Raw genomic sequence first — 24,848 nt, forward strand, 5'->3', positions numbered from 1 at the left:
GTTTAATCATACACTAAGCGAAATACATGTAGAAATGAAAAACGAACACAAATCTGAAATAAGAGCGTACATTAAAGTACGTTGTTTTTATGCCCCCGAAGGGAGGCATATTAGTTTTCAACTGTCCGTCCGTTCGTTCGTAAGTCACAACGTTAACTTTTTGCATGAAGGCACTTTACTCGCGAACCATTTCACCCAGGACCTTCAAACTTTACGTGCTGATAGTACTTTATGAGTACACCACCCCTACTGACTTTGGGGTCACTAGATCAAAGGTCAAGGTGCTGCGGGGGCATTTGTCACCATTAGTGACAGCTCTTGTTTTATTAATACCTGCAAGGCAGATACTCAGTGAACTCCATAGTTCATACTGGAAGTTTGTTGTATCAGAGAAAACTGTTTACAGATGGATACGTACATTCTTTAAAGACAGGGCTCATCCTGGCAGACCGAAAACAGCTGTGGCTGAAAGAACATTGCTGCTGTAAGGCGTCTGATTAATGACGACGCCAGATACATTATGTCCAAGATAGTGTCTTTACGTACTTTTATCGACGGAGAGAACTCATGAGATTCTCACAAAGCATTTTGGTTTAAAAAATGGTGTTTTACATGATAGCCAATAGAATCAAATGTGCTAGAGAAACGCTGAATATGTTCTCAGACTTAGATGATCGCGCAATGTCCTAGCTCCTTACAGAAGATTTGATATACTGTATATACTTTAGCGTCGCGTTGACAACAGACAGGTGATCAGTAATTGCAAAATGAACTAAATGTCTAACATGCTTTGTATTCCGTCTTCTTTTACTCAAGGGGTTTTACAAATGCATACACCGTCAGGAAATCCGATCACTGGAAAAATTTATAGAGACAAAGTACTGAACGAGATGTAAAGAAAATACAAACAAATACTTCCAAATATTGGTATTCGCTGTCTCTAGTTGATCCATGACAACGCTGCAGCTGACAAGAGTTCCATTGTTCAGAAGTTTCAAAGATATGAAACGGTTGAAGAAACCAATCATCCCGCTTATTCACCAGATCTAAATACTTGTGACTTTTTCCTCTTTCCAAGACCCGAAAATATACTGGTTCGGCGCAAATATTTATGAAGCACCCGGGAGTGGTATGTTTTAGTTACTTAAAACATTACCAATGGGAGACATCTCTGCACCTCTTTGATTTCTTATACCATTTTAAAGCTTTTCTGACATGAACTTACTTACATAATAGACGAAGCATTGTTTTCATCTATTAAAACCATGTTACATTGCTAGCAGCGATGACTTAAAATAATGACTCAGAAGGTACCGGTGGCATTGCAAAATTAAATTGTGATTTCCATGTTGTAATAACTAGCACTTTGATGCGCTGTATTGTTTCTAAACTACGCATATATGTACGTTTTACAAATTCGTGTCGAATGGGATGAGGTAGTAAGTATTTTGTTCGAACGAGTTTTCATTCAGTCACAGTAAATATTACGAAATGATATACAAATAAGCCCTGACCCACATTTTTGCAAAAAGGTATTTAGACAAATCAACATTTTCGAGTTACTTCATTTCAAATGATATGAATGACTGTAGAGCTGATTCTATACCTAAAATGTTACATCTATATAATATCACTAGTTTAACATATTTGACTACAAGACATGTATAACATTGTCATATAAGTCATACACTTTACAAAACAACAAAAAAAGCGTCGAGGATAAATAAAGAGCAAGAAAGTAAGGTTCCATAAACGCAGCTCCGGTGCATACTATGAACATATATACTGTAAACAAACATACACAGACATATTATAACATATAGAGAACGAGAATGAAACTAATAAATAAGGGAAAACTGTTAGGTTACGCCTTGAAAGTTTTATTATCGGACGTCATCTTTAGTCACTGGACTTTTCGTATATCAGCTTTTACCTGGAAAATGCCTTTGACCTTTATCATCGACAGAAACTCCAGGCGTTCGGTCTGAGGTAGGGTGGAATATATATATAAATCGATCACTGGTCTAGATATTCAGCGTAATTAAGACAAGTATGTCCACGGGCAGAATGTCGAGCCTGCCAGCTGTCAAGTGTGAACTTGACGTTGAACCTAGGGACCTGGTTTTTGCGCATGACACTCCGTCTCATAATGATGAACATTCATGCCAAGTTACATCAAAATTCCACCATGCATGAAGAAGAAATGCTGTCGAGAAACTTAAATTTGACATTTGACCTCCAACTGTGACCTTGACCTTTGAGATAGGAACATGGGGTTTGCGCACGACACGCCTTCTCATTGAGGTAAACATTCATGCCAAATATAAACAAGGTTGCTCCATGCATGTCAAAGTTATGGTCCAGACTAAATCGGACGGACGGACGGACGCACACACGCACGGACGCACGCGCGCACACACACCGAATCACCAAAAGTGGCAACTATATCGAGCTCACCGTAAGCGGGCTCGACAAAAAATCATATTTTAAACTTGTGAAAAGTCCGTTGTCCTAAGAGTTATAATTTACCTCCGCCTTTGTTTGTATAATCACACTGTAATGTGTGCAACATCAAAAATTCATTCCAGTTTCCGAAAAGAAGGCGACAATAATTATACTGTTTTCATTTAATTCATCTCGATGTTTTGCAACCTGTTTGCGTTGTTGTTGCAGATGTGACGTACGTTTTGTTTCATGTTATCATTTTTTCGTTCTTTATGCTCTTTAATAATCATTATATACCGAACAGCAAAAGAAACTATTCAGTTTTATAACTAGGGTATTTTTTATTTAAAACTCTAATTTATAAATCACTTGTGTTTTTCATATCACATTTCACTTGAAGAACTTCACGGTGTAAAAATTTAAAAAATCAATCAACCGTGAAGTCAGTAATTACACTTGTAATTAACAATTTTCTTTGTGAAATTTTATTGTCATTGGAAATATTGATAATTGGCTAACTCGAAAAGCAGCATAAAGGTTAAAGAATATTGTTGATTGCACCGCACGACTGAATCAAATTTAGCGCGAGCGCCCAATTGGGATGTTACAATGCAACTGACGCGCAGAAGATATAGCCTTTCAAACGGCTATTGTGGGACTACTGACTTCACGGATGATTGATTTTTAAAAATTTATCACGTGAAGATCTTCAAGTGTAATTTTGGTATGAAGAAACAATTCAAATTTGAAAAAGTATTTTTTTTTTATTTCACAATATGCCAGTTATACATCTGGATAGTTTCTTTTGTTGTTCAGTATATATTTAATAAGCACTTTGTTGTAATTAATGTCCAAATTGTCAAGTTTTCTATCTTGCTAGATTACAAGCGACTGTGCAATTGATTTTGATATAGTTATCTTTACATTACAAGAAGATATCAACATCATTCTTATCGGATGCCACGCCTTTGCATGTTACTCATGTATTCACACACTTTCTGTAACATATCCCTTCATTCATCATTGCAACTTAGATTTAAGTTAAACATAAGTGAACAATATGTTTAATTTCCATACGGATGAAATTGATACAAATGATAACCTTCACTGCAAACGTAACAAGTATTTGTTTATTTTGTTGGGTTTAATGTCGCATCGACACAATTATAGGTCATATGGCGCCTTTCCAGCTTTAATGGTAGAGGAATACCCCAGGTGTCCCTCCGTACATTATTTCATCACCTGGATGGCTTCCTCACATGAAGAATTCAATGTCCCGAATGAGGCTCGAACCCACATCGATGAGGGGCAAGTGATTTGAAGTCAGCGACCTTAACCACTTAGGCCCCCGCTAACACTAACTTAAGAGCAATTCTATTAAAAACTCACATATAGCGAGCCTTTTTGGTTTTCATATTTTATTATTCGTTTATCCAATCTGATAGCTGTAGCTGTAATTCGTGTCAAACAAAATTCACAGCGTATAATTATAAAACTCACAACTCAAAGCATTTTCGTCCGAATTGCCAGACACTTTTGAAATTTAGGGTTTGCTAACTTAGATCATTGCAGGCGTATTACAAAATCTTTTGTTGAAGCGCTACTATGCACTAAAACACACCACCCAGTTATTTATATTTAGGCACATTAGTTCTATAGAGGACAGGACGAGATCAATGGCTGCATGTGCCAGCATTTTCAATTACTCGAGCGCCATCGACGTAAGCAGTTTGCTAAGTTAAATTCAACTCAACTTTGATAGTTTGCAATCCTGAGCTGTTGATTAATCCTTTTACGGACACTCGATATTCGTTTCTGACGACCATATGTATATTTATATCCAAGAAAAAACTTATCTGAATACGAGCTTCACAAACCGTAGCCTCGCTTTATGTAGAACAGACAAATGACAACCTTATACACAAGTATAATTAAATCATAAATATACACATTATAAAGGTCTGCAATTTCTATTACATCTAAAGTCGGAGCATTTGTAGATTGTATTAGTGTAACATACTTATATTTTCCTTAAGTAAACACAACGGCTAATATATTTCGATCTTACATATGAAATGAACAAGTTTTATGTTCATTTTTTGCATTCTCTAAATATATCCATTTTACCCGCGCAACATCACGGGAATTGTGTCATGAAGTCATAATATCATAACGTCATGGTATACATGTTAAGAAACACTAAATAGTTTTACATTTGAATACGGTGGAGCCTGTTATTTTCATCTTCGTGCAGGTGTTTATTCGTATAAATCTTAAATATTGAAGTATATTTTGGAAAGATTTTCACATTCTTTTGCATTCACAAGTGAAAAATCTAATAATTCTTTGAAAATTTTATTTCGTTCATATAGATCTATTCCAGTATTTCACCGAAAAGCATAAATGAAAAATTATCTAACATTTGACATGATATCTACATCTATTTACTTCTTATGTACATTTACAAATTTTTTAGTTTTAGCTCAAACTAACCCATAATTGAATAGAAAGCGAAACTGACTCTTGCTAGACTTCTATCATTCAACGCTAATTAATGTGATATCCTTATCTGACTTATTATACCAAGTTAGCAGAATCATGAAAAAACAAACAAACTCACAAACGCCAGTCTGTCGTACTTAATTTGATTTTGATCTGTCTACCTATCAAAACATATGAAACATCTTTGACAATTTTAAATTAGTTATACTTTTTAAGCGTTCTTAGAATCAATGTCCTGCGGTAATATTTCTGCTATTTGATGTGAATTGCCCTTTCATGTGATTTCGTGGTAAGGTGGACGAATACAAATAAACAAAATCAGAAAACGGGCGGCAGAATGTTTAAGTTGGAATGTCATAACCTTTCGCCGTTACTGTTATACCGACTGGTATTGACATACCATTTATATCGAAGTTTCGAGTTACTCTATTTAATAAAGGTGGCTACAGGTCATCCAAAGTAAAAAAAATAATGAAACTGCTTGCCATCTTTGCTGATGTTGAAATCTTTTCCAGACTACAGTTCACAATTTTACGTTTTCATGAGATTATTACATTCTTTAAAGAATTGTTATAGTCGAAATTATTGCTTAGTTGACGCCCACGCCCACGCACGAACACACACACACACACACGCACACACACACGCACACATACACACACACTGACAGACCTAATGTTGAGCTAAATGAAAATAATTTTCTTTGGAATAAATGTCACCTATATGACCTGAGATTTCAAATAGATAAAATGGAACAGATTTAACACAAGCACAAAAAGATCTTGAGTTTTGATATTCATTATATACATGCAGAAGCTGTGATTTTTGCTATTCTAATACAAACATAAACTTACAATATACAGCACAATATATAACACTGCACACTTATATTAAAAATGTTAAATACAATATTAAATATGATATACATAAAATTATAATATATATAAAATAATATTGAAAAATAAAAGGATGAAATAATATACTTTCTTTTCTATTCCAATACTTAGTACTTTGTTAATATCCTTTTTGCATTTAACTTCGCAACAACACAGTTATAAATCACATGGCGATTTTCTAGCTTTTGATGGTGAAGGAAAACGCATGTGTCCTATCTTGGACACGAGCGGGCACTTAAGTAAAACCACCGATCTCAGCTAGCTGGCTTCATCATATGCAAGTACTGTTGTCGTAGATTTTGTTTTTCACATGTTGCGAAAGCAGGCACTTTACTGCACTGTTGTTTCTAAATCTGAAAAATACATACGGTAAACGTCAGTATAAGGTTCATTACAATTATCACATTTATATTTATTTTAGTAACTGGAAGTTATAAATTATTTTTTAGTTAGCGAAAGTCTTGCATACAACTATCGCAAGTTATCCTTTTTATTTTTTTCTACTATTTTCATTGTGATTATTGCATTATGCTTCCTTGTTGAAAAATATCAATACAAAATATTCTTTATTGGTTGAAACATCTCCATTAGTAAATTTAAAAGCTTCCATACCATTGTAAACATTATCCGTGTTCCTGGTATTGCCGAGTTTCTCATAGTTATTAGTTCCGGTAGCCTCTTCTTGTGTTTCATGTGTATGACGAATATCCTCGTTATAATATGTGGGCATCTCAATTGTTTTCTTCGAATCTTGCTGCGATTTTAACTTCTTTGCTACATATCTGTTGTAAAAGGTATACATTTATTGCCTTTTGGATTTGAAATTTGTTTAAGAGATGCTTTACACACTTAAACACACTTTAAGTGTGCTGAAATATTATGGTTATTTATAAAGCATGCAAATTTTGTATTAATTTAGATAAAATCCTATCATGTGTAAATGTAATCCATATTTAATTCAAATAAAGCAATACCAAATATCAGTACTGAGAACAGTGTTAGGTAAAAACTAACTAGAAACGTATCGATATGCTGAAAATATGAATGTTTAGTTTAATCATATATATATATATATATATATATATATTCAATACACATACACATACAACAAGCATACATAAATACATCAATGTAAATATACAAAAGGGTTGGGCCAGAAGTTATAACAAGATTATCGGGGGCCCTCAAAATATGAATGTAAAATATGCAAATGTTACATTTTTGACAGTGCTTTTTAAACAATCACATGAAAAGCACATAAAGATGGTCAGGTATTTACACTCTTAAACAGGTACGTGGAATTAGGGCCGATTTCGGCCTCACCAAAATGAGGACAAAGTAAGTGCAATATTTACTTCGATGCATGTATTTGTCAAAGAAAAAATATAAGAATCTGCAAAGATATTTATTTATGGAGCATTTTATGCTCGCATTATGTGCCGCTGTAAAGAATGCATTAGCGTAACTTGGTTTAGGAAAAATCGTATGATTTATGTTACAGAGGTTTATTTTAAATAGCAATGTAAACATAGGGCTACTCAAAAATGCATAAACCGACAACAGAATTGTCACAGAAGGCACCTGACTAAAAAATAGGACGTCGGAATCTTAAATGTCCTTAAAAGCAAAATAATCTTATTGCTTTAGTCTTGTATAAGCGTGCAATAAATACAAACAAAACTTTTGCATGTTATTTACTTTAAAGGGATTTGAGTCCAAATTTTAACTGAAATGATCTTTCTTTAATTTAAAAATGAAGTGTGGTCGTATTATGAACATTAGAACATGACTTGTTTCTAAACTGTTTTAATAAATCAAGAAGAAATAATATGTCTGAGTCGGGAATCGAACCCAGGTTGGCTCGGCAATAAAAAATGTCCATACCATCTTGACTAATACACCAAGGAGGAATTAGTATTTAACGACCGTTTGCATAAAACGTTTTAATTGTAGCAATTTATCTTCGGTGCCACATGACAAACGCTTTTCAATTTCGAATGCAAAAGTTAGCAAGAATAATTAATTATCATGTGTTTCCAAAATAAAGAATTTGTCAGTAACTAAGTTTCAAAAGTTAGCCTTCTTGCGAAATATAGCAGTAATTTTAAAATGTTTTTTTTTATCTTTGTTGTCGTACAACCTTTAAAACAAATGAGTTATCTGTGGGTGACACAAGCATGTTTTTCGTACTTTAAATATACTATGTTGTAAATTCTATTTTCAAAGTGATAGTTTTTTTACCTTCGTCTGATTTGGAATAATGCCACTGTAATAGCTGCAACGACAATAGATGTTCCTAATCCCGAAAAGAAACATTCAACGAAATTGTTTTTGCAGTCAACATTTTCTTTACAATCACATTGTGCAGATACTTTGTTTTGCGATGTTGTTGCTGCTGCGATAAATGTTGGTTTTAAAACTTTTTATCATCTCTTATGATATTATTTGTATATTTAGTAGTAAACAAAACAACATGAATGAATATGGCAATAAAGTAAAGTAAAATAATATAATGAAATAATAAAATAGAATAAACATATTATCCAGTGATCGTTTATATCTTCTTAAAAATATAGGCTTATTTCATATCTTTAAAATTATCATATCTGTTCAGACACTTTCAACCATCGATAAATGATTTGAAGTATTATGATTTTACACACTTAATGACGTCAAATGAATCATACATAATTCCTTATTGTAGGATTTCGCCCGACATGAATGATCGCTTTTTAAATAAATTGTATTTTGGTTTGTTTATTCTATATTTACCTTCAGACACTATCGATGTTTTGCTTGTTAATGTTATATCACATTTTTCTCCGCTGTATCCGTCCTTACATCCTTGTTTACATGTCCCGTTGTTTCGTTCGCATATCAGAGATATCCCGTTATCAATACAACCATTCGAGCAGTACTGATCACAAACATTACCCCAGAAATTGTGTTCACATCCATTTAAACAATATCCATCTTTTAGTTTACACGTTTGTGTACTGTTTTCTGTTTTACACGTTGGACTACAAGCGACGCTACAATTAGCAGTGTAAAAGTCACCTTTACATTGTTTACAGGTGTCACTATAACTTTTATCGCATGTCAAACAGTTATCTGAACATTGCTTAGAACATTTTTCACCCGTCCATCCTGCATTGCAACCTCCTAAACATATTCCACCGTCATCACAATAAGAAGAACATTCTTGAGCACAGCTTGTTGTATTTAGTATGCATGTTTTGCCATTAAACCTGGATCCGTCAGGGCAGTCTGTGCACACCAAAGTGCCATCATGGACTTCGCACTTATTGCAGTTTTGAATAAGACAATAGTTTGAACATTTTGACCCTAATGAACAACCAACACAGTGAACATAAGCTTTTCCATTTTCAGAAAACTGATACAAATGAAAACCGTCATTGCAAATCTGACATGAGCTTGCTTCATTACAATATCTACAATCTGTCGAACATGCCTGACAAAATGTTTCAAAATAAGTTTTGTACTCGTAATATCCTTGCTTACATCCATGTGTACATCTATGTAAATCACAAAGATCACCCTCGCAAAAACTACAATTACGTTTACACCGTAAGCCGTACAGTCCAGGTTTACACTGAACACAATAGCCAGTGTCATATTGGCATTCTCTATTTTGACAATTTATATCACAGGTAAACTGGCACTGGTTTTCTGAACCCCATTTACCTGGTTTGCATGAAGTACAGTTATCATATCCGTTACAACTGATGCAGTCTCTTGGGCATGGAGTACAGACGTCAGCGGAGAGATAATGTGACGATTCGCATTTCAAACATGTTGAACCGGAACAGGAAATGCAGCCAACAGAACAATCTAAAGATAGGTTTGATATGATTTTAAGAATGTAATTTATTAAGTATAATCACCCTAATATACTAGTATATGAATATGGTTTCAGTTTGTACCTTAAAGGGCTATATCCATTACTGTATAAGTGTGCCCCCTCAAATACCATAAACAATACCCGTCTTATCTGCTGTTTATCACCGATTATGTAACAGTAGCTAAATGGAGAGTAATCAGCGCAACACAGGGCTCCACTAGACCTGTACACTGGAGTTTAAAAATATATTTTCCATCAGTGAATGTAAAATGATGATATGTTTTATTATTATTATAATTGTTATTAATGATAATAATAAAAATATAGTAATAGTTATATTAATAATAGAACACAGGTAATCGAAATCTCAGTAATTTATTTGTAATGACATACAATATTCTAACATCATAATAATGAAAAACATCATACCAGCGAAAGGGATCTTACCGTTATATCTATATATAATACAAAAGAATGGGGAAATGTTTTCTCTTATACGTGCAATCATAATTATTGGTATAAAATACCGTGTTTATTTTATACTGAGGAACACTCTATCAATCTATCTAGTAAAAATAAAGCTTAACAAGATGAATGAATGTTTAAGGTTGCTATGAAAGACTGACTTTTTCTTTTTTCGTAAACACTTTCTTAGCAAACCTCCTCTTATGTCTCTCAATACTTTAATGTCGATCTATTTAATCTATTCATTCCCAATTTACGTTTTTCTCGAGGTTGTGGGTTCGAGTCCTCAGTCTGATCATCTTTTTTTTCAAATTTCATCTCAAAATTTACAGGCAGGAAAACTGATACACCTATCAGATCAAATTTTATGGATCATTTATTGAAAAAAAGCAACACTTGTATTGAAGTTATTTGAAGAAATATCTTAAATAAAAAGACAAATTACTCCCGACAATTGATACTAGAAGAGAAAACAATTTAAATTCGTGAAAATTGTTGCAAAAAACTATTGTAAGAATAAAAGCAATAAAGATAACACCATATTACATTGAATTTATAAAAATGGTCTGATTTAATATCGAATCCATGATAACGTGCATGGAAGTTAGGAACCTTACCACTACGCCAACGTGTCATCGGTTAACTATAAAGGTTATTTTTGTAATAATAGATATTTCAGGATACAATATTGCGTAAACAAAGAAAACGCCATAAAATATTAGCGAAGATTAGTGAGTGCGAGCCAGCGAAGATTAGTGAGTACCAGGTCCTTACTAAATGACAATAGCATAAAATATATATTTTGTCAAAGGTGTCTTCCTTTCACCAGTACATAGAACATGGCATCAGCAGTTCAGATCAAATATATCGTGAAAATTTATTAAAGTAAATACATCTCGTTTTCAACTTAAAAATTTCATCTCTAAGATCAACGAACGTCAGTTGTGTAAGTTTAAAACACATCTTTTCTAACGATAACGTACGTGATATAGCCTCAAACCATATGGGTGGTGGGGGGGGGGGGGGGGGGGGGGTAAAGTTATATCATATTGCAAAAAATAGAAGTCTGCGACCCCTAAGTAGCTATGCGCCTGCCAAAACGTGCAAATACTGTGAAACAACATACTAAAATTATACGTTTTTTATTGAGCCGATATTTTTTTTATAAATTGGATTTTAAGGCAAAATTTGTCGCAGAACTTAACCTTACAATATTGTTTCTGATGTCTTAAGCGCCAATATTTTTCGCTGAACTTTGTACAATTGAGTAGCATTTTCTTCATGCAAAGTGACAATTGTTTTGTATTTTTCACCTATTTCACATTCAGGGTTGCAGGAATGGAAAACTGCCGAGAGCACTGCAAGAAAAGTGACATCTGGGGCTATGTTTCTGACGCAATAGCAAAGATATAGCGACAAAATGAAATTGGAACTCAATCACATATATCCTGAAATTTGTATAAATTTCATGATGTAATTCGGCAAAATTCGGCGCATTATACCTTAACGTAAGGTGCCTGAAGTTCGAATGCATTCCACTGAATGATTTTGTCGTGTTCTGATTTCCATGTCTTTATGAATGTTTTCTTTTACTGACGAAATTTGACTTTTGTCGTTTCACATTGATAAATGTTCTCACATGCATTATTGTAACTTGTAATGAAACTAGTTTATGCATTACAAACAACACTTTTTCCCATTTTTATTGTTTTAGAATTAAAAACAACCGGCATTTGTAGGAAAAAAAACTGAACAGTAAATACTGTTTAAAATATTTTATTTTTCTCGCATTTGGTGATATTCTTATTTACAGTTTATTAGTTTAAAAATATGAAACTAATTTATAACAAGGAGCTGCGTTCAATAAACGCTTGATGCCCCCGGTGGCATCCTTGTCGATACAAAGCATCCTAAGTCCAAAATGAGGTCAAGGTCAAACTGAGGTCAGGTGATGTTTGAAGATGAGGAATGGTCACAGGTTACATCTGTATTAGTACCAATTCATTCTTGTAAGTGGTATTGATACTAGACGAAACGGTCCCATTTGGTTAACCAAGAGATGGCCCATATAAAGCAACCTAAGTCCAAAATGAGGTCAAGATCAAGGTCAAACTGAGGTCAGGTGATGTCTGAAGATGAGGAATGGTCACAGGTTACATCTGCGTTAGTATTAAGTCATTCTAGTAAGGGGTATTGATGCTAGACGAAACGGTCTCATTTGGTTATCCTCGTACGGACGGACGAACGGACGGACGAAAGGACGGACGGATGGACAGGACGATCACTATATGCCTCCCGCATCAGTAGATGCCGGGGCATAAAAAGGCAGGAATGTAGTTATCTAACTTTTCTCTCTGTTTGTGGTTAGTAATTTAAGGTAGTGGATACTTTCTGATAAGCGGCAAATTACGCATTTTACATATGCGCTATCGACCTTCTCTGGATTTTACAGAAAGTCACTTGTTAACGTTCGAAAAATGCCGAACTGCGTAACGATAGTACGTTATCCTGCGGAAATTACCGGATGTTATTACGGGTCCACTACCTTAAAAACGTTGACCCGAATATTGTTATTTGTAGAAAATTATAACTCACCAGTCATTACAACATCTGTGAAAAATGCCAGGAGTAATACCAGTTGCCTTGCGTCAAGTGCCATTTTTCAGTCTGGAAGTTTAATGAGATTCAAATAATGCATTTTGTATACATCTGCAACATTTATCAGATCAAATTCAGTAAATAACAGTAGGTGAAATCCTTTGTATTTATAGATGTATGCAAGTAAATATCAGTATTCATAAAGTTTAGGTTTAGAATCCCGATTATATGGAATAAAATCTCTGAAAAGATCGTTTGGAAGCATAGAACGCAACCAAGCAGCACAACAACAGAGTCAGTTTGATTGTAAAATTGTTCGGCAACTACTTAATGCTTTTTTTTTCTAAAATGGTTCATTCTTAAGTAACATCATCAGGTAGATTAAATAGATTAAAGCACTTCTTTACAGGTGTATTAATCCTAAGTCAACATAATGGCTTTACCTAAATGTTTTAATAACATATGAAATATAAGAAGTATTAACGTTCTTTTAAAGGATAATAATTATATTGTGTTCCTATCTCAATATTATGTAATTTTAGATAAGGCATAAGCGACTGAGGTCTTATTTGAAAACTTGCATTTTAAACAAGTTTCAATTTAGTTTATTATCATGTTTAAAACATCCTTTTGAAAAGCATTTATGTGTGTACATCATATTTGTGATAATATCTATACTTGAGTAGGTAGGGTATGTAATCCAATTTTAAAACCTGAAAAGAACCATTTGTCAACGATAATGTGATGTCTATATACATAACTAGAAATACATCTAAATAAAACATTGGGAAATCGACAGTTTTGTAACTTGTCAAAATGTAAATGTTTCAAGTTTTCCTATCGGTAGCAAATTAGCTCATTTATAAAGCATACTAATTATGTAAAACATGTATAAAAGTATAAAAAGTAACATTGACTGTCTTGTTTCAAGTTCAATTTTCTAGTATTTTAGTTATAATTTGAAAGTTTAAAAGTATCGCATTATGGACTTTGTTTGCCTCTGCATAGATAACGAATACCAAGTAAAATCTTTAAAGAAGGATGTTACATTCATAGAAATTTACAGCATTTTATATCCCATTTATATGCAATTGTCAGAACAGAAAATAGTTTATGAAATTACTCAAAGACTGCTGAGTGATAATAGGGTTATTATAACAGAAGCTGGGATGCTGTATTCGGCTCGAGTGGATTTTGCAAGATCGGACCACACGAGGCGCGCAATACAAAATCCTAGATTTAGCTAATGTTATAATGTCATTGACCCTTTTATTATATACCTCCACCTTTTTGTTTGTTGTTTTGTTACGAACGAAATCTTCAATGTTCATCAATATTAAAATGGAACTAAGTTGCGCTATTTATAGAACTGTGTCAGGTCATGGATATTAATGAAGGTAGTCCGGCAGCATACAATACGGAAGGTACAATACGGAATTTAAAAGGTACAATACGGATTATTCTGCCTGTTCATATTCAATTGTGAAATACAAGCCGATTTTTTTACAGAATTTATATAGATATATAATAAAACAATTTATTTTTGGTGGATTCTGCCATAAGAATGCTATCTTTTCCATCTCTATCAGTTCTTAAGACCATCGTAACAACAGCTCTGAAAAGACTTCCAGGCTTTCCACAAGTACAATTATTGCTATAACGGTAAGCGTTGCAGTGCTACCAGGCACGCCTTAAACATGTTAAAACCATTTTATTGTAAATTCGGCGAATATAAACACCATAAACCAAGGTCTACGTTTTAATCTAATTTATTTTAAACAACCAAATGTATGAATACACGTGTACAAATGTATGGTCACGTGAACAAAACATGACCGGTTGCTCCTAATCACTGTACCGTACAATAGTACTGTTTCAGAGGTTATGTAGCTAAAAACATAGAAAAGTTGAAATCTACAGGTCACCTAACATGACACAAATGAATATGTTTCAGACTTGGTTTGGCTAAGTCGATCATACTTCCGTCTTACATGTTTTGGGTTCGTGACAAACTGTCTTATATAAAAGCAAAAACAAGGTGAACCTGCAGCGATAATATGAATATGCCTTTCTGAAAAGGCAATTTTAGCAAGTTAACGGAAAATTGATTTAATCAATTTTAAGGGGTTAAACTAAATTTTAAACTTTAATCTTCAGTGGAAAATTGACGATTTTAGTGTCGACTATAAACAAGTACCTGTTACGTCCTAAACTTATTGCAAAAAATTGATTGTTATATAATCTAAATATTACACATGAATGGTATAAAACTATCATATTAAACATTTTAGAAATATCTAGGGGCGTTCAACCGCCCCTGAATGAAACAAAGCATAGTAATATATCTACTTTGTAATAGTTTTTACTAGCATAAGTGTATACTTAGGAACATGTACCAAAAGACTGTAGAGATTGAAAATTGAAAATATTTATATAAAACATGTTAAAATGAGTCACATCAACATAATGATAGAAAAATATAAAAGATACTTTGCAGAAATGATGGGTCTAAGCGGATGGACTGAGGGAGGAGGCTGGATGAACACAAAATACGTTTTTCTTTGTTTGCTGAAAATAGGTTCGAGATGACTAAATTGCTCATTATTTATGCAGTGGTTTATTTTCCGGCTTATCGCCAACATTTCTGCGTCACTAATTCAAACGGAAGAAGGGAGTCCAGATTGGCACATAAATCTTTTATTGAACATAAAATACATTTATGTTAACCATAACTATCCCCAAAAGCTCAAATATGTGCCACAACCGCAAACGTGAGATTTTCTAACAATTTCCCCTTTAAGAACCTCATATCATTGTCCTTTAAGTATTACGAAATTTAAATCGATATAATTGATATATTTTAATGTTTCAATTACACATAGAATACTAAAAATATTAACAGCGTTTTAACGTACAATGCTATTATGTTCCTACCTGAGCTAGTAATCTGTAAACTGTTCTTAAATAGCCAAGTGCTTCAATTATTAGATAAAGAAGTTTACTGTATTTAAAACTTCCTTCTGAAATGCATGTATGTGTGTATAATATAATTGCTTCTATAGCTCTGCTTGAGTAAACAGGTTATATAATTCTAGATATCCCCTTTGAAACGGGTATGAAAGAAAATCGGGAGATATGATAAAAGTTAAGCAAAGGGCAATTACTCTAGGCAGAGTCTGACTCTTGCCAGAAAAGCTTCATCAAGTTAAATATTATATATTTATTATATAGTATCTTAAAGTTATACATTACATCAAAGGTATAAGCTTAAGCAAAATGATTAGTCTAACTAAATCAAGGGCAAAAACTTGATAATGCTAAATTTGTCTTAACAACATTTACAGGGACGCAGCTATGACCAAATGCAAACATCTACAGCTATCATCTTTTCCTGTAGTAACTTGTTAAAGGGCAATAACACTGTTGAGAAGAATTTGCTGGAAGTCATTGTCTTGTAAATATAAGCATTTGTATAAAATATAAACTAAAGTTTATATACGTTTATATGACATTTATCGGCAAATATTACTCAGCAAAATCAAGGGCAGTAATTCTTGTCATACTTGGTTCATTTTCACAGCATTTCCAGGAAAGCTATAGATAAATGAATACAAAGATATCAAATATCAACTCAGTTTGTGACTAGCTATTAAACAGAAGCGGCACCAGATGAACAAAAATGCTGTATTTAATTAATAGAATGCCAATAACTCCAGCTAAACATGTATCAAGTGCGTACTATTTCAAACATAATGCATAGTACTGTTACACATGCACTTTTTGTCACGTTAACACAACATCACGTTCATTGAAGTGATAATTAACGCGACTGAAATTTTATTTCGCTGATATATTCCAGTATTTAATCGAAAAGTAAGTTAACATGTGACATAATCTTTACATCTATTTACTTATGTACATATACAAAATAAAACAGTTTTATTCTGAACTAACCCATGATTGAAATGAAAGCGAAACAGATTCGTGCTAGACTTTCATCATTTGACACAGTTTTAAAGTGCTATCCTTATTCAGTTAACAGAATCATAAAAAACCTGACAAACGTCAGTCAGCTGTAATTAATTTGATTTTGATCTGTATATCAAAAAGATATGAAACATAACGCTTCTATGACAATTTGAAATTAGCTTAACTGTTAGGACACACCAAATTAATTTCTTGGTCATTGGATTTTTCCAAAAAAATTAGGAGAGGGCGAGCGAAATAAAGATATTTGTTTTTGGATTTCACCTATTTTTGGAGCGGGCGAGGAGAGATTCGAAGAAAAAACAAAACAAAAGCACTGTCAAAACATATCAAAATGGTTTGAAAATACATAAAAGAACCAAAGATCTTTAAATATTGAAGGTTTAATGACAAACTGTCCCGCCACTCGACACCTGACTCCAATATATCTTTATGTTTACCGGGTCATGCTACATTGTAATATTTACAAACATTGAGAGATGTAAACATGCTGGAGAGACAACAGGCGGATACAAGAAAATCTGGCAATTTAACCATATTTCTAGTGTATAGAACTAATGTGTTCGCTAAGTTTGTATCCTAGGCAAGGCAGTACCCTAACCACATAAAGGGTTTCGCCTTCGATTCTATGTCACTACATAAGAATAGGAAAGCTGTTGCTCTAATGTAGTGTATTACAGAAATCATTATATATATTGGAAATACTGCAATCACCTCACCTCACCAGTACATTAGGTACCCAAGATATTTATATTATAGTGTCTGTCAACTTTCAATGAAATTTCACCAGATACCAGGAAATCATCATCCACTGACGGCCCAATTCACTTGTAAATTCAATGACTAATTTTGCACTTCCTGTTGTTCTTTGTTTTGATGATGCTAGTCTTAACAATAAATGCATTATCATCTTCAGTTTCTTTTTGATAAATAGATATGACGGTACCCATTAAACAATTCTGAAAAACGATCTATAAACAGTTACATAATATTCTTGTATTTCAACTTTACTTGAAAAATAAAAAAGTAAGTCTTTTATGCATGTTTTCTTAGATTGTAAGTTTGTAAGCTCTTTAGGATTCCTTTACCCTAATTAAGTTCCATGTGCGTATACCCCTTCTCCGCCGGAAAATTGTGTTCATTTTACATAGCTGATAGAAGCAATGTTTTAAAATCAAAGTTATTTCAACAATACATTATTTATGCCTATTGCTCTACATAAAATTTGGAATAGGTGAATGTGCGGATGTCAAAGGCTTGAACCCTATATGAACTTGAAAGCATATATTTTACAAATGTCAGACTCTATTACACAAACGTGTTTTTAGTTCCATTGCCCTTACTATATTTGTCCTAAGAATGCACAAACAGACTACACAACAGAATTGAATTTTTATCACATGTTTTACCCAATTTTGGACTCAAGGTAAGGTATGCACATCATGGATTCATGGACTGGGTACGTAAGACGTAACTTAATTGATGTGTACAAAAAGTAAAATTGCGAAATAATACATAGAATTTTAGCAACAAACTCCCTACTGTTTAAAATGAAAATTAAGAATAATAATTTGTGCACTTTTTGTCAGAGCCAGGAGGAAACTTTAATCCATCTCTTTTGGGAATGTTCAACGGTTAAGCCAGTCATACAATATATAATAAATGAACTTGAACATTTTCACCCAAATTGTGAAATAAATAAGTAGACTGTTTTGTTGGGATCTGGGGGAAAAGACTACATGTTTGATATTCTTTTTTTAGAAACAAAAAAGTATAAATACTTATGTAAATGGAACCAGGTTATGCCTAGCATCGTTGGTTTAAGAAATAGCCTTAAGTGTTCATGGGAGATATATCAAGCCTCAAATATGACTGATTTAGAATTTGACAGATGTGCAATTGTAAGACACTTTTTATGTAACTTACATTTGAATGGTAATTTTTAAACTAAATAGTACTGAATATTGTACAATGGATATAAAATCAATATATTAAATAGTTATCAAAAAAATTATCAACCTTTTACAGTAATGTGAAAATTTGTAGCATTCTTTATTGTTTGCACTGTATACAATATTTATATTTTTTGTTGTATTTTTTTTTGTCTGTTTTCTCGTTTGCTCTCTTCTGCACCATATAAAAGGGGGTATTGAATCTGTATAGTTACATATATGTTATATTGAATGATGAGTACATGTAGTTCCTTGTTAAAATGTTAGTGTAGTCATTGAAAAGCCATAGAGCTTGTCTGTAATTATCTATATGTCTTATGAAATAAAAACATTATCCCCCTTAAAAAAATAAATTAAAAAATGTAGCATTGCCTAGTGGCTCTCTAAAAAAAATGCCGAAATTGGGATTCACTACCAGTATAATTTTGATGGGCACTTTAGAATGGACAAATCATGTGAGGATATTCAGAAACTGTATCTGATAAGAGTCTGATAAGAATCTTTTTTTGTACGACTAAGATATTTAGCGAAATTGGTAGTTTGTAAATAACGGGATAATGTGTATTCACAACAAATTTCTGAGGATCGAATCGTTATTACCAAAGCTGCCCGAAGCAGTTACTGTTGTATCACATACAGAGTTAAATTTCCATGATGTAACACTAGATGTGAAGTCCAAATTGAATTATATCACCTGTTCACCCAGTTACTGCTGATATTCGTGTAAAATTTTAGGAATCGCAGCAAAATTTTGTTCTAATCACCAATTATTATTAGATGACACTATTTTAAATGAGATATTGATGTTCATCTTGAGAAGAAAATGTTTTGCGGAAACTCTTTCTAATGACCTTCCCAAGATTTAGTTATACAATCTAACTGTCATATCGGCATATCAGTTTTGCAAACTAGGGCAATACAGAGCCTTAAACATGTGAATGAAAATTATGATTAAAAGTATTAAATTTTATGAATTACTGTCGCTTCACAGTAACAAAAAGGCTCCTAAACAGTGGGGAAAAAAAAATGCCCGCCCTGAAATTTTGAAATCCGTTTGCAAAAACTGAAACCAGCGGAAGCTGAATTTCAAAAACAATATTTTTTTTTGATTCTGGAAAAATATGGAGCGGGAAATCCGTTGACCAAGTAATCAAATTGGTGTGGCCTTATTAATAGATCTATATATTCTTTTTAAGCTTTCTAAGAATCAATGTCCTGCAGTAAAATTTCTGCTGTTAGACTCTTGAAAGCATATGTTAATATGTGGTCCTTTTATGTAATTTCGTGGTAAGGTGGACGGATACAAATAAACACAATCAGAAAACGGACGGCATGTGGATTAAGCTGGAATGTCATGATCTGTTGCCGTTTCTGTCATACCGACTGGTATTGACATGGTATTTATATCGAAGTTTCAAGTTACTCTTATTAATGTGTCTACTTATATTCAGAAGTAAAATAAATAATGAAATTGCTTGCTACTTTGGCTGATATTGAAATATTTTCAAGACTACAGTTATTTACGTTTTCAGGAGATTTGACAACAAAGAAAACGCGGCCTTTCTTAACATACTACGTCGGTATACTTCGTATGCTTTTGAAATTCCACTTTTTCTATTTTAGATGTCATCAGATATATTTGTTGCAATATGAATGTTTGAGTAAATAATGATTTTGAATTTCAATGCTAAATTTGTATTCCTATATTTTACCCATTTTCCGGCACGTTTACATGTAACGTGTGAGTTGAAAGTTAGGATTTTGCATATTTCATTCATATTTCCTTTTTAATGATTTATTATAACAAATTGTCATTTCATCTGTTCGGAACATAATGCCTTAATTAAACCTTCCTAACTAAATGTATATGTTAATATTATTACGTTAAATATAAATTAATCTTTAAAGAGACATATATAGAAATAATATTCCATCAACACTAGTATAGAGTTGATCTGATTTTAAGTTTCCAAACGCGCCAGAAATCACTTCGACAGAATTCAAACCTGTCGAAAGCAGCCAGTTTAACTCCGAATTATCTCTTACACTACAAAATCGCTCATCAAAATTAAGCCTCAGTGACCTAAATCAGGTGGGCACGCACTCTTTAGATCAAGTGAACACAGATAATGATTCCAACGACGGTGGTCATGGTTGTTTCGAGAATCCCGCTTATGAAAGACAACTGACGATGAAATAGTCTCAGAAAAAACAAAGGCAAAAGGATATAGGCACATCTGAAACAAACGATATTGTTGAAAGTGTGGATCAGACATTCCCAGTTATTGATAAACCAGAAGCTGGTGACGTTCTCAGTTATTGATAAACCAGAAGCTGTTGACATTCTCAGTTATTGATAAACCAGAAGCTGATGACAGCAAACCTGACAAAGAAGAAAACAATGACATTAAATTTGACTCTTCCTCAATTTCAAAGCAGAGGAAAATGGAGGAAAATTCGTTACCACAATTAAAACACTAACTAGTGAAAACCCTTCTTGAAACAATTGCAGTTGAAAAAAAAACAATTTTCATTTAATAGGTAAGATTAACGCAAGGCAAAATGATAATGAAGCGAAATTTATTCATCCTCAGATTCCGTAGAAATTAAGTCTGAAAAGACCACCAAAATTTAAAAAATTACTCTTCCTTTTGTATATAAAAAGTGGCATTACAACAAGAAAATTCAGTTTGTTAATGCTGTTGATAGATGATTTTTATTTGTTATTGCCTGACTTGTAATAAAATCTTCCATACTCACAAGCTTTTGTCGTATTATCGCAAGACGTGTATGTATAAAACCTTGAAATAAAAATGAATAATGTTACCTACTTAAATATTCACCCATTTGTTTAATGTTTCCTTAATGAATAATTCCACTTTTAGTTTTGTAAAGGAAATTGTTCGAAACTTTCCATAGTTAAAACTAGGATGTATCAAGCGTAGAATCAAGCATGAGACCAAAATCGTCTTTACGTGTATAATTTTAGATAATTATACGTAAATATTGCAATGTGCAGAACCGTCGACCTTTGCATCAGATAATTCCAGGCATTTTCATCAAGCTATGTGCACCGCTCGGACACACGCTGGTGACGGGAAAGTGACCCATGTTAATGACATCAACCACTCGATTATGCTACCATCACGTAGTGTTTCTTTGATAATGTTTACATCTTAAGTAGTCCGATTTATTACACCGCATGTGCAGACTGGTCAACAGACACAACCATTACTGAACTATCAATGTACTTGGTCTTCTTTGCAATGTAAGGAAGATAATGCACTGACTCCTATAAATTGATGCTCTATGACAGGTCTTTATTCCACACTTGTTTACTAATAAACTGAAACGTTTATTGAACGCGTTGCCTGTTAGTACTCGAAATTTTTGCACAAGGTCATTCTGTAAAACAACAGTCAAAGACTTGCTTTTATGAATGTTCCTGCATTTTCTGTTTGGGTATGTATGTACGTGTCCTTCATCTAGGTTTTGTCAACGTTAACATGAATGCAAGCCTGATAAACCTTTATCACCTTTAAAATGTTCTGGTTATGAGAAAAATTGACAATTGTGTAGGGGCAATCACCAGACTAGGTTTCTATGATAACATTTATGTATTTGTACATGAATTTATCATAAAATAACTAAAAACAACGTGTAACTATAATTTTTCTTTATTACAAAGGCAGGTACAAAACAATACGCATAATGGATGCATAGAAAGTAAAACAATTTTATAGACAGTATGGAACAAATCAAACTGTTCAAATTTTGATGTTTATTTGTAAAGCATAAAATCAAACATCACATTGTCTACCTTATACAGTAAAATGTTTACAAAAATTCCCGACGTGATCGAAGCAAGGTCATCAGGAATATTTATTTGTTATAAGCTTTGTAAAGCTAACCCTAAGAAATCACTTTCAATAAGACTCTTACACGTGCGTACTAACAGTGATTAAGCAGCTAAAAATGAACCGTTTAACTAAAATTAACGGAAACGTACATACTCGTAATTAATATGCAACTCTACAAAACAATGAAGGAATAACATAGAAAGTACACAAAATGACAAAAGAACTTATCGAATTGTCATTTTCCCATGATTAACTAGAAAAAAGTCAGTATAAACTTAATTTTAAGCAGCATTTTATAGTAGTTATTGTTTGTGAAACATTATTCACACATTATATGCATTTCAACTTGTTGGTTGATAAGAAAGGTTGTAAATGACATACATGTATTTTTCAATTACATGTATCATTTATTTCCTTTTGATAGAAACAAGTAAACCGCTGAAGTATGAAAATAGAAATATAGCTGACGACAATGTATATATTACGTGTGACACACATAAACTAGAGCTATCACTAAATATGATCAATACTCCCCTGCCTGATATGCGCTTTGTAATTACTCTTTCCACGTCCAATGGCCATTTACTCTGCCAGGCCTCAAAGACTCTTTAACAAATATACATTTTTTAGGAGGAGGTATTTATGCAATCGTTAAAAGGCTGATAACGGTGTATATGTATTTTCACATCTACTATATTCGACTTACTCCTCGCTGAGGGAAAAGGTATGCTGGTAAAACATAGATATTGAAATATAAATATTAGATAATGTCTCATTTGCCTTAAGTAAAACTGATATATTAAAACTATACTTATATTATATAAATATCACATTGCTTCTCACGGGGACACTGAACATTGCCATGTTAAGGATAAGCGACATAAATATAATCACTTTTGCATTTACGTTCATTTTTGAAATCCCGAATAATATAATAACACAGACTGGATTCAGTGCGAACGTTTATAGCTTTAGATGCCTTAATCGCGTATGTGTCTCGCAGGATATATAAGCGGTCACCAACATAGATCACTGAAAACACTTTTTGTAACACATGATAATGAAAAAGCTAAGATTCTAACTTCAGCAGTACGTGAATATTGATTGTTTTACATTTGGACTATGTTATCACTTAATAATTCCAAAAGATAAATCTATAACTCCTACAAACAGACTCATTGATGAGAAATGCAGTCAGTTTTATTTCCTTTCCCATTTACATATTGTTCATATTGTAGTATGTGCTTGAGTCGGAAATCTCGGACATTTCCTTCACACATTTGTAGCAGAACCGGTAATGTTCCTGAAATAAATATAAACATTTTTTTTAGCTAAGTCGTATAAACTGCACACAAATGTTGTATGCTTAAGTGTTAATGTTTGATTCACACATTCCGCATTACTGACAATTTCTTCTTAATTACTTAACACACATGCATGTTATACTTCATTTTAAATACCTTAACATAAAGTATTTTGAGCTTTTTTGACATGGTTGTTTATGAAGTAAGTACGGATTGATCCTTCGTTCATCTTTTATTCGTAACTGTCAACAATCTTGAATACAAACAGATTTTAAAAATTGCATTGTATATTTGGTCAATGTGTTGTTAAAATCATATAACAATATTTTTGAAGTAAAATCTAGAATTTGTCAAAGTTTACAGGAGGACTGCGATAAGAACAAAACCTTTTTCGAAATAAAAATACAATCTCTGGATAGCTCTAAAGTGATTTCGATTTTTAGCTCTTGAAAAAAAGAAGAAGAAAAAAAAAAAATCATTTCAGAACTGGTGAATCAAACAGCAGATACCAGCTTTTGGCAAGACAAATATCTTACATAGGCAATGCGTTCTAACGTATAACATAGACATAGAACAAACAATAATATCACATTCTATCCTTTCTTAATAATAATTATATTCTGGGATTACACGTGTTAGTATCAATGTCATAAGGCTATAATGAGACATCAGTTTTAGGGGCACACTTGATCTTATTTAATAATCAAATATGTCATTGCCATATTCATTAAATTACATGAAGATACTTTTGTCTAACATAATAAACATAATATATATATATAATTACATAGCTTCATATATAAATCGACGTTCCATAGTTTGTGCTACATAACTAGTCTATATTCAACGCATGTATACTAGCAGAATAAGTCAAACATTGAAAAAGGAAAGCTGTGAATATATTTCTTTAAATGAAGTTATAAAACATTTCACACCTCGGGCAATAAATCTGACAATTGACTGGCATGCCAGCAAGT

The 24,848-nt window shown here is 32.9% G+C and overlaps 2 protein-coding genes across 2 annotated transcripts in view; both read right to left on the reverse strand.

Moving 5' to 3' along the window:
* The window catches only part of LOC128546241 (receptor-type tyrosine-protein phosphatase kappa-like), a 185,572-nt gene that overhangs the window by 143,060 nt on the left and 17,664 nt on the right, over positions 1–24,848 (reverse strand). The window contains exon 19 of the mRNA XM_053530458.1: positions 22,528–23,870. Within this exon, the coding sequence (XP_053386433.1) occupies positions 23,784–23,870 (87 nt within the window). The 3' untranslated portion in view covers positions 22,528–23,783. The remainder of the gene's footprint in view (positions 1–22,527; positions 23,871–24,848) is intronic.
* LOC128550502 (protein draper-like) lies at positions 6,370–13,030 on the reverse strand. The gene is made up of 4 exons (XM_053529703.1): positions 12,766–13,030; positions 8,616–9,695; positions 8,085–8,139; positions 6,370–6,625 (listed from the first exon to the last, which is right to left on the reverse strand). The coding sequence occupies exons 1-4, from the start codon at positions 12,827–12,829 to the stop codon at positions 6,370–6,372; spliced, it is 1,455 nt and encodes a 484-aa protein (XP_053385678.1). The 5' UTR covers positions 12,830–13,030.

The sequence above is a fragment of the Mercenaria mercenaria genome, chromosome 18, assembly GCF_021730395.1.
Source record: "Mercenaria mercenaria strain notata chromosome 18, MADL_Memer_1, whole genome shotgun sequence".
Taxonomy (NCBI): Eukaryota; Metazoa; Mollusca; class Bivalvia; order Venerida; family Veneridae; genus Mercenaria; species Mercenaria mercenaria.

What these genes read in the sequence shown, in the direction of transcription:
- LOC128550502 (XM_053529703.1), bottom strand. Translation starts at nt 12,829, where the DNA reads ATGGCACTTGACGCAAGGCAACTGGTATTACTCCTGGCATTTTTCACA. An exon ending in CACAGATGTTGTAATGACTG is followed by an intron (nt 9,696 to 12,765) that starts GTGAGTTATAAT and finishes ACCTATCTTTAG; the next exon opens with ATTGTTCTGTTGGCTGCATT. An exon ending in AACATCGATAGTGTCTGAAG is followed by an intron (nt 8,140 to 8,615) that starts GTAAATATAGAA and finishes TTTCGGGATTAG; the next exon opens with GAACATCTATTGTCGTTGCA.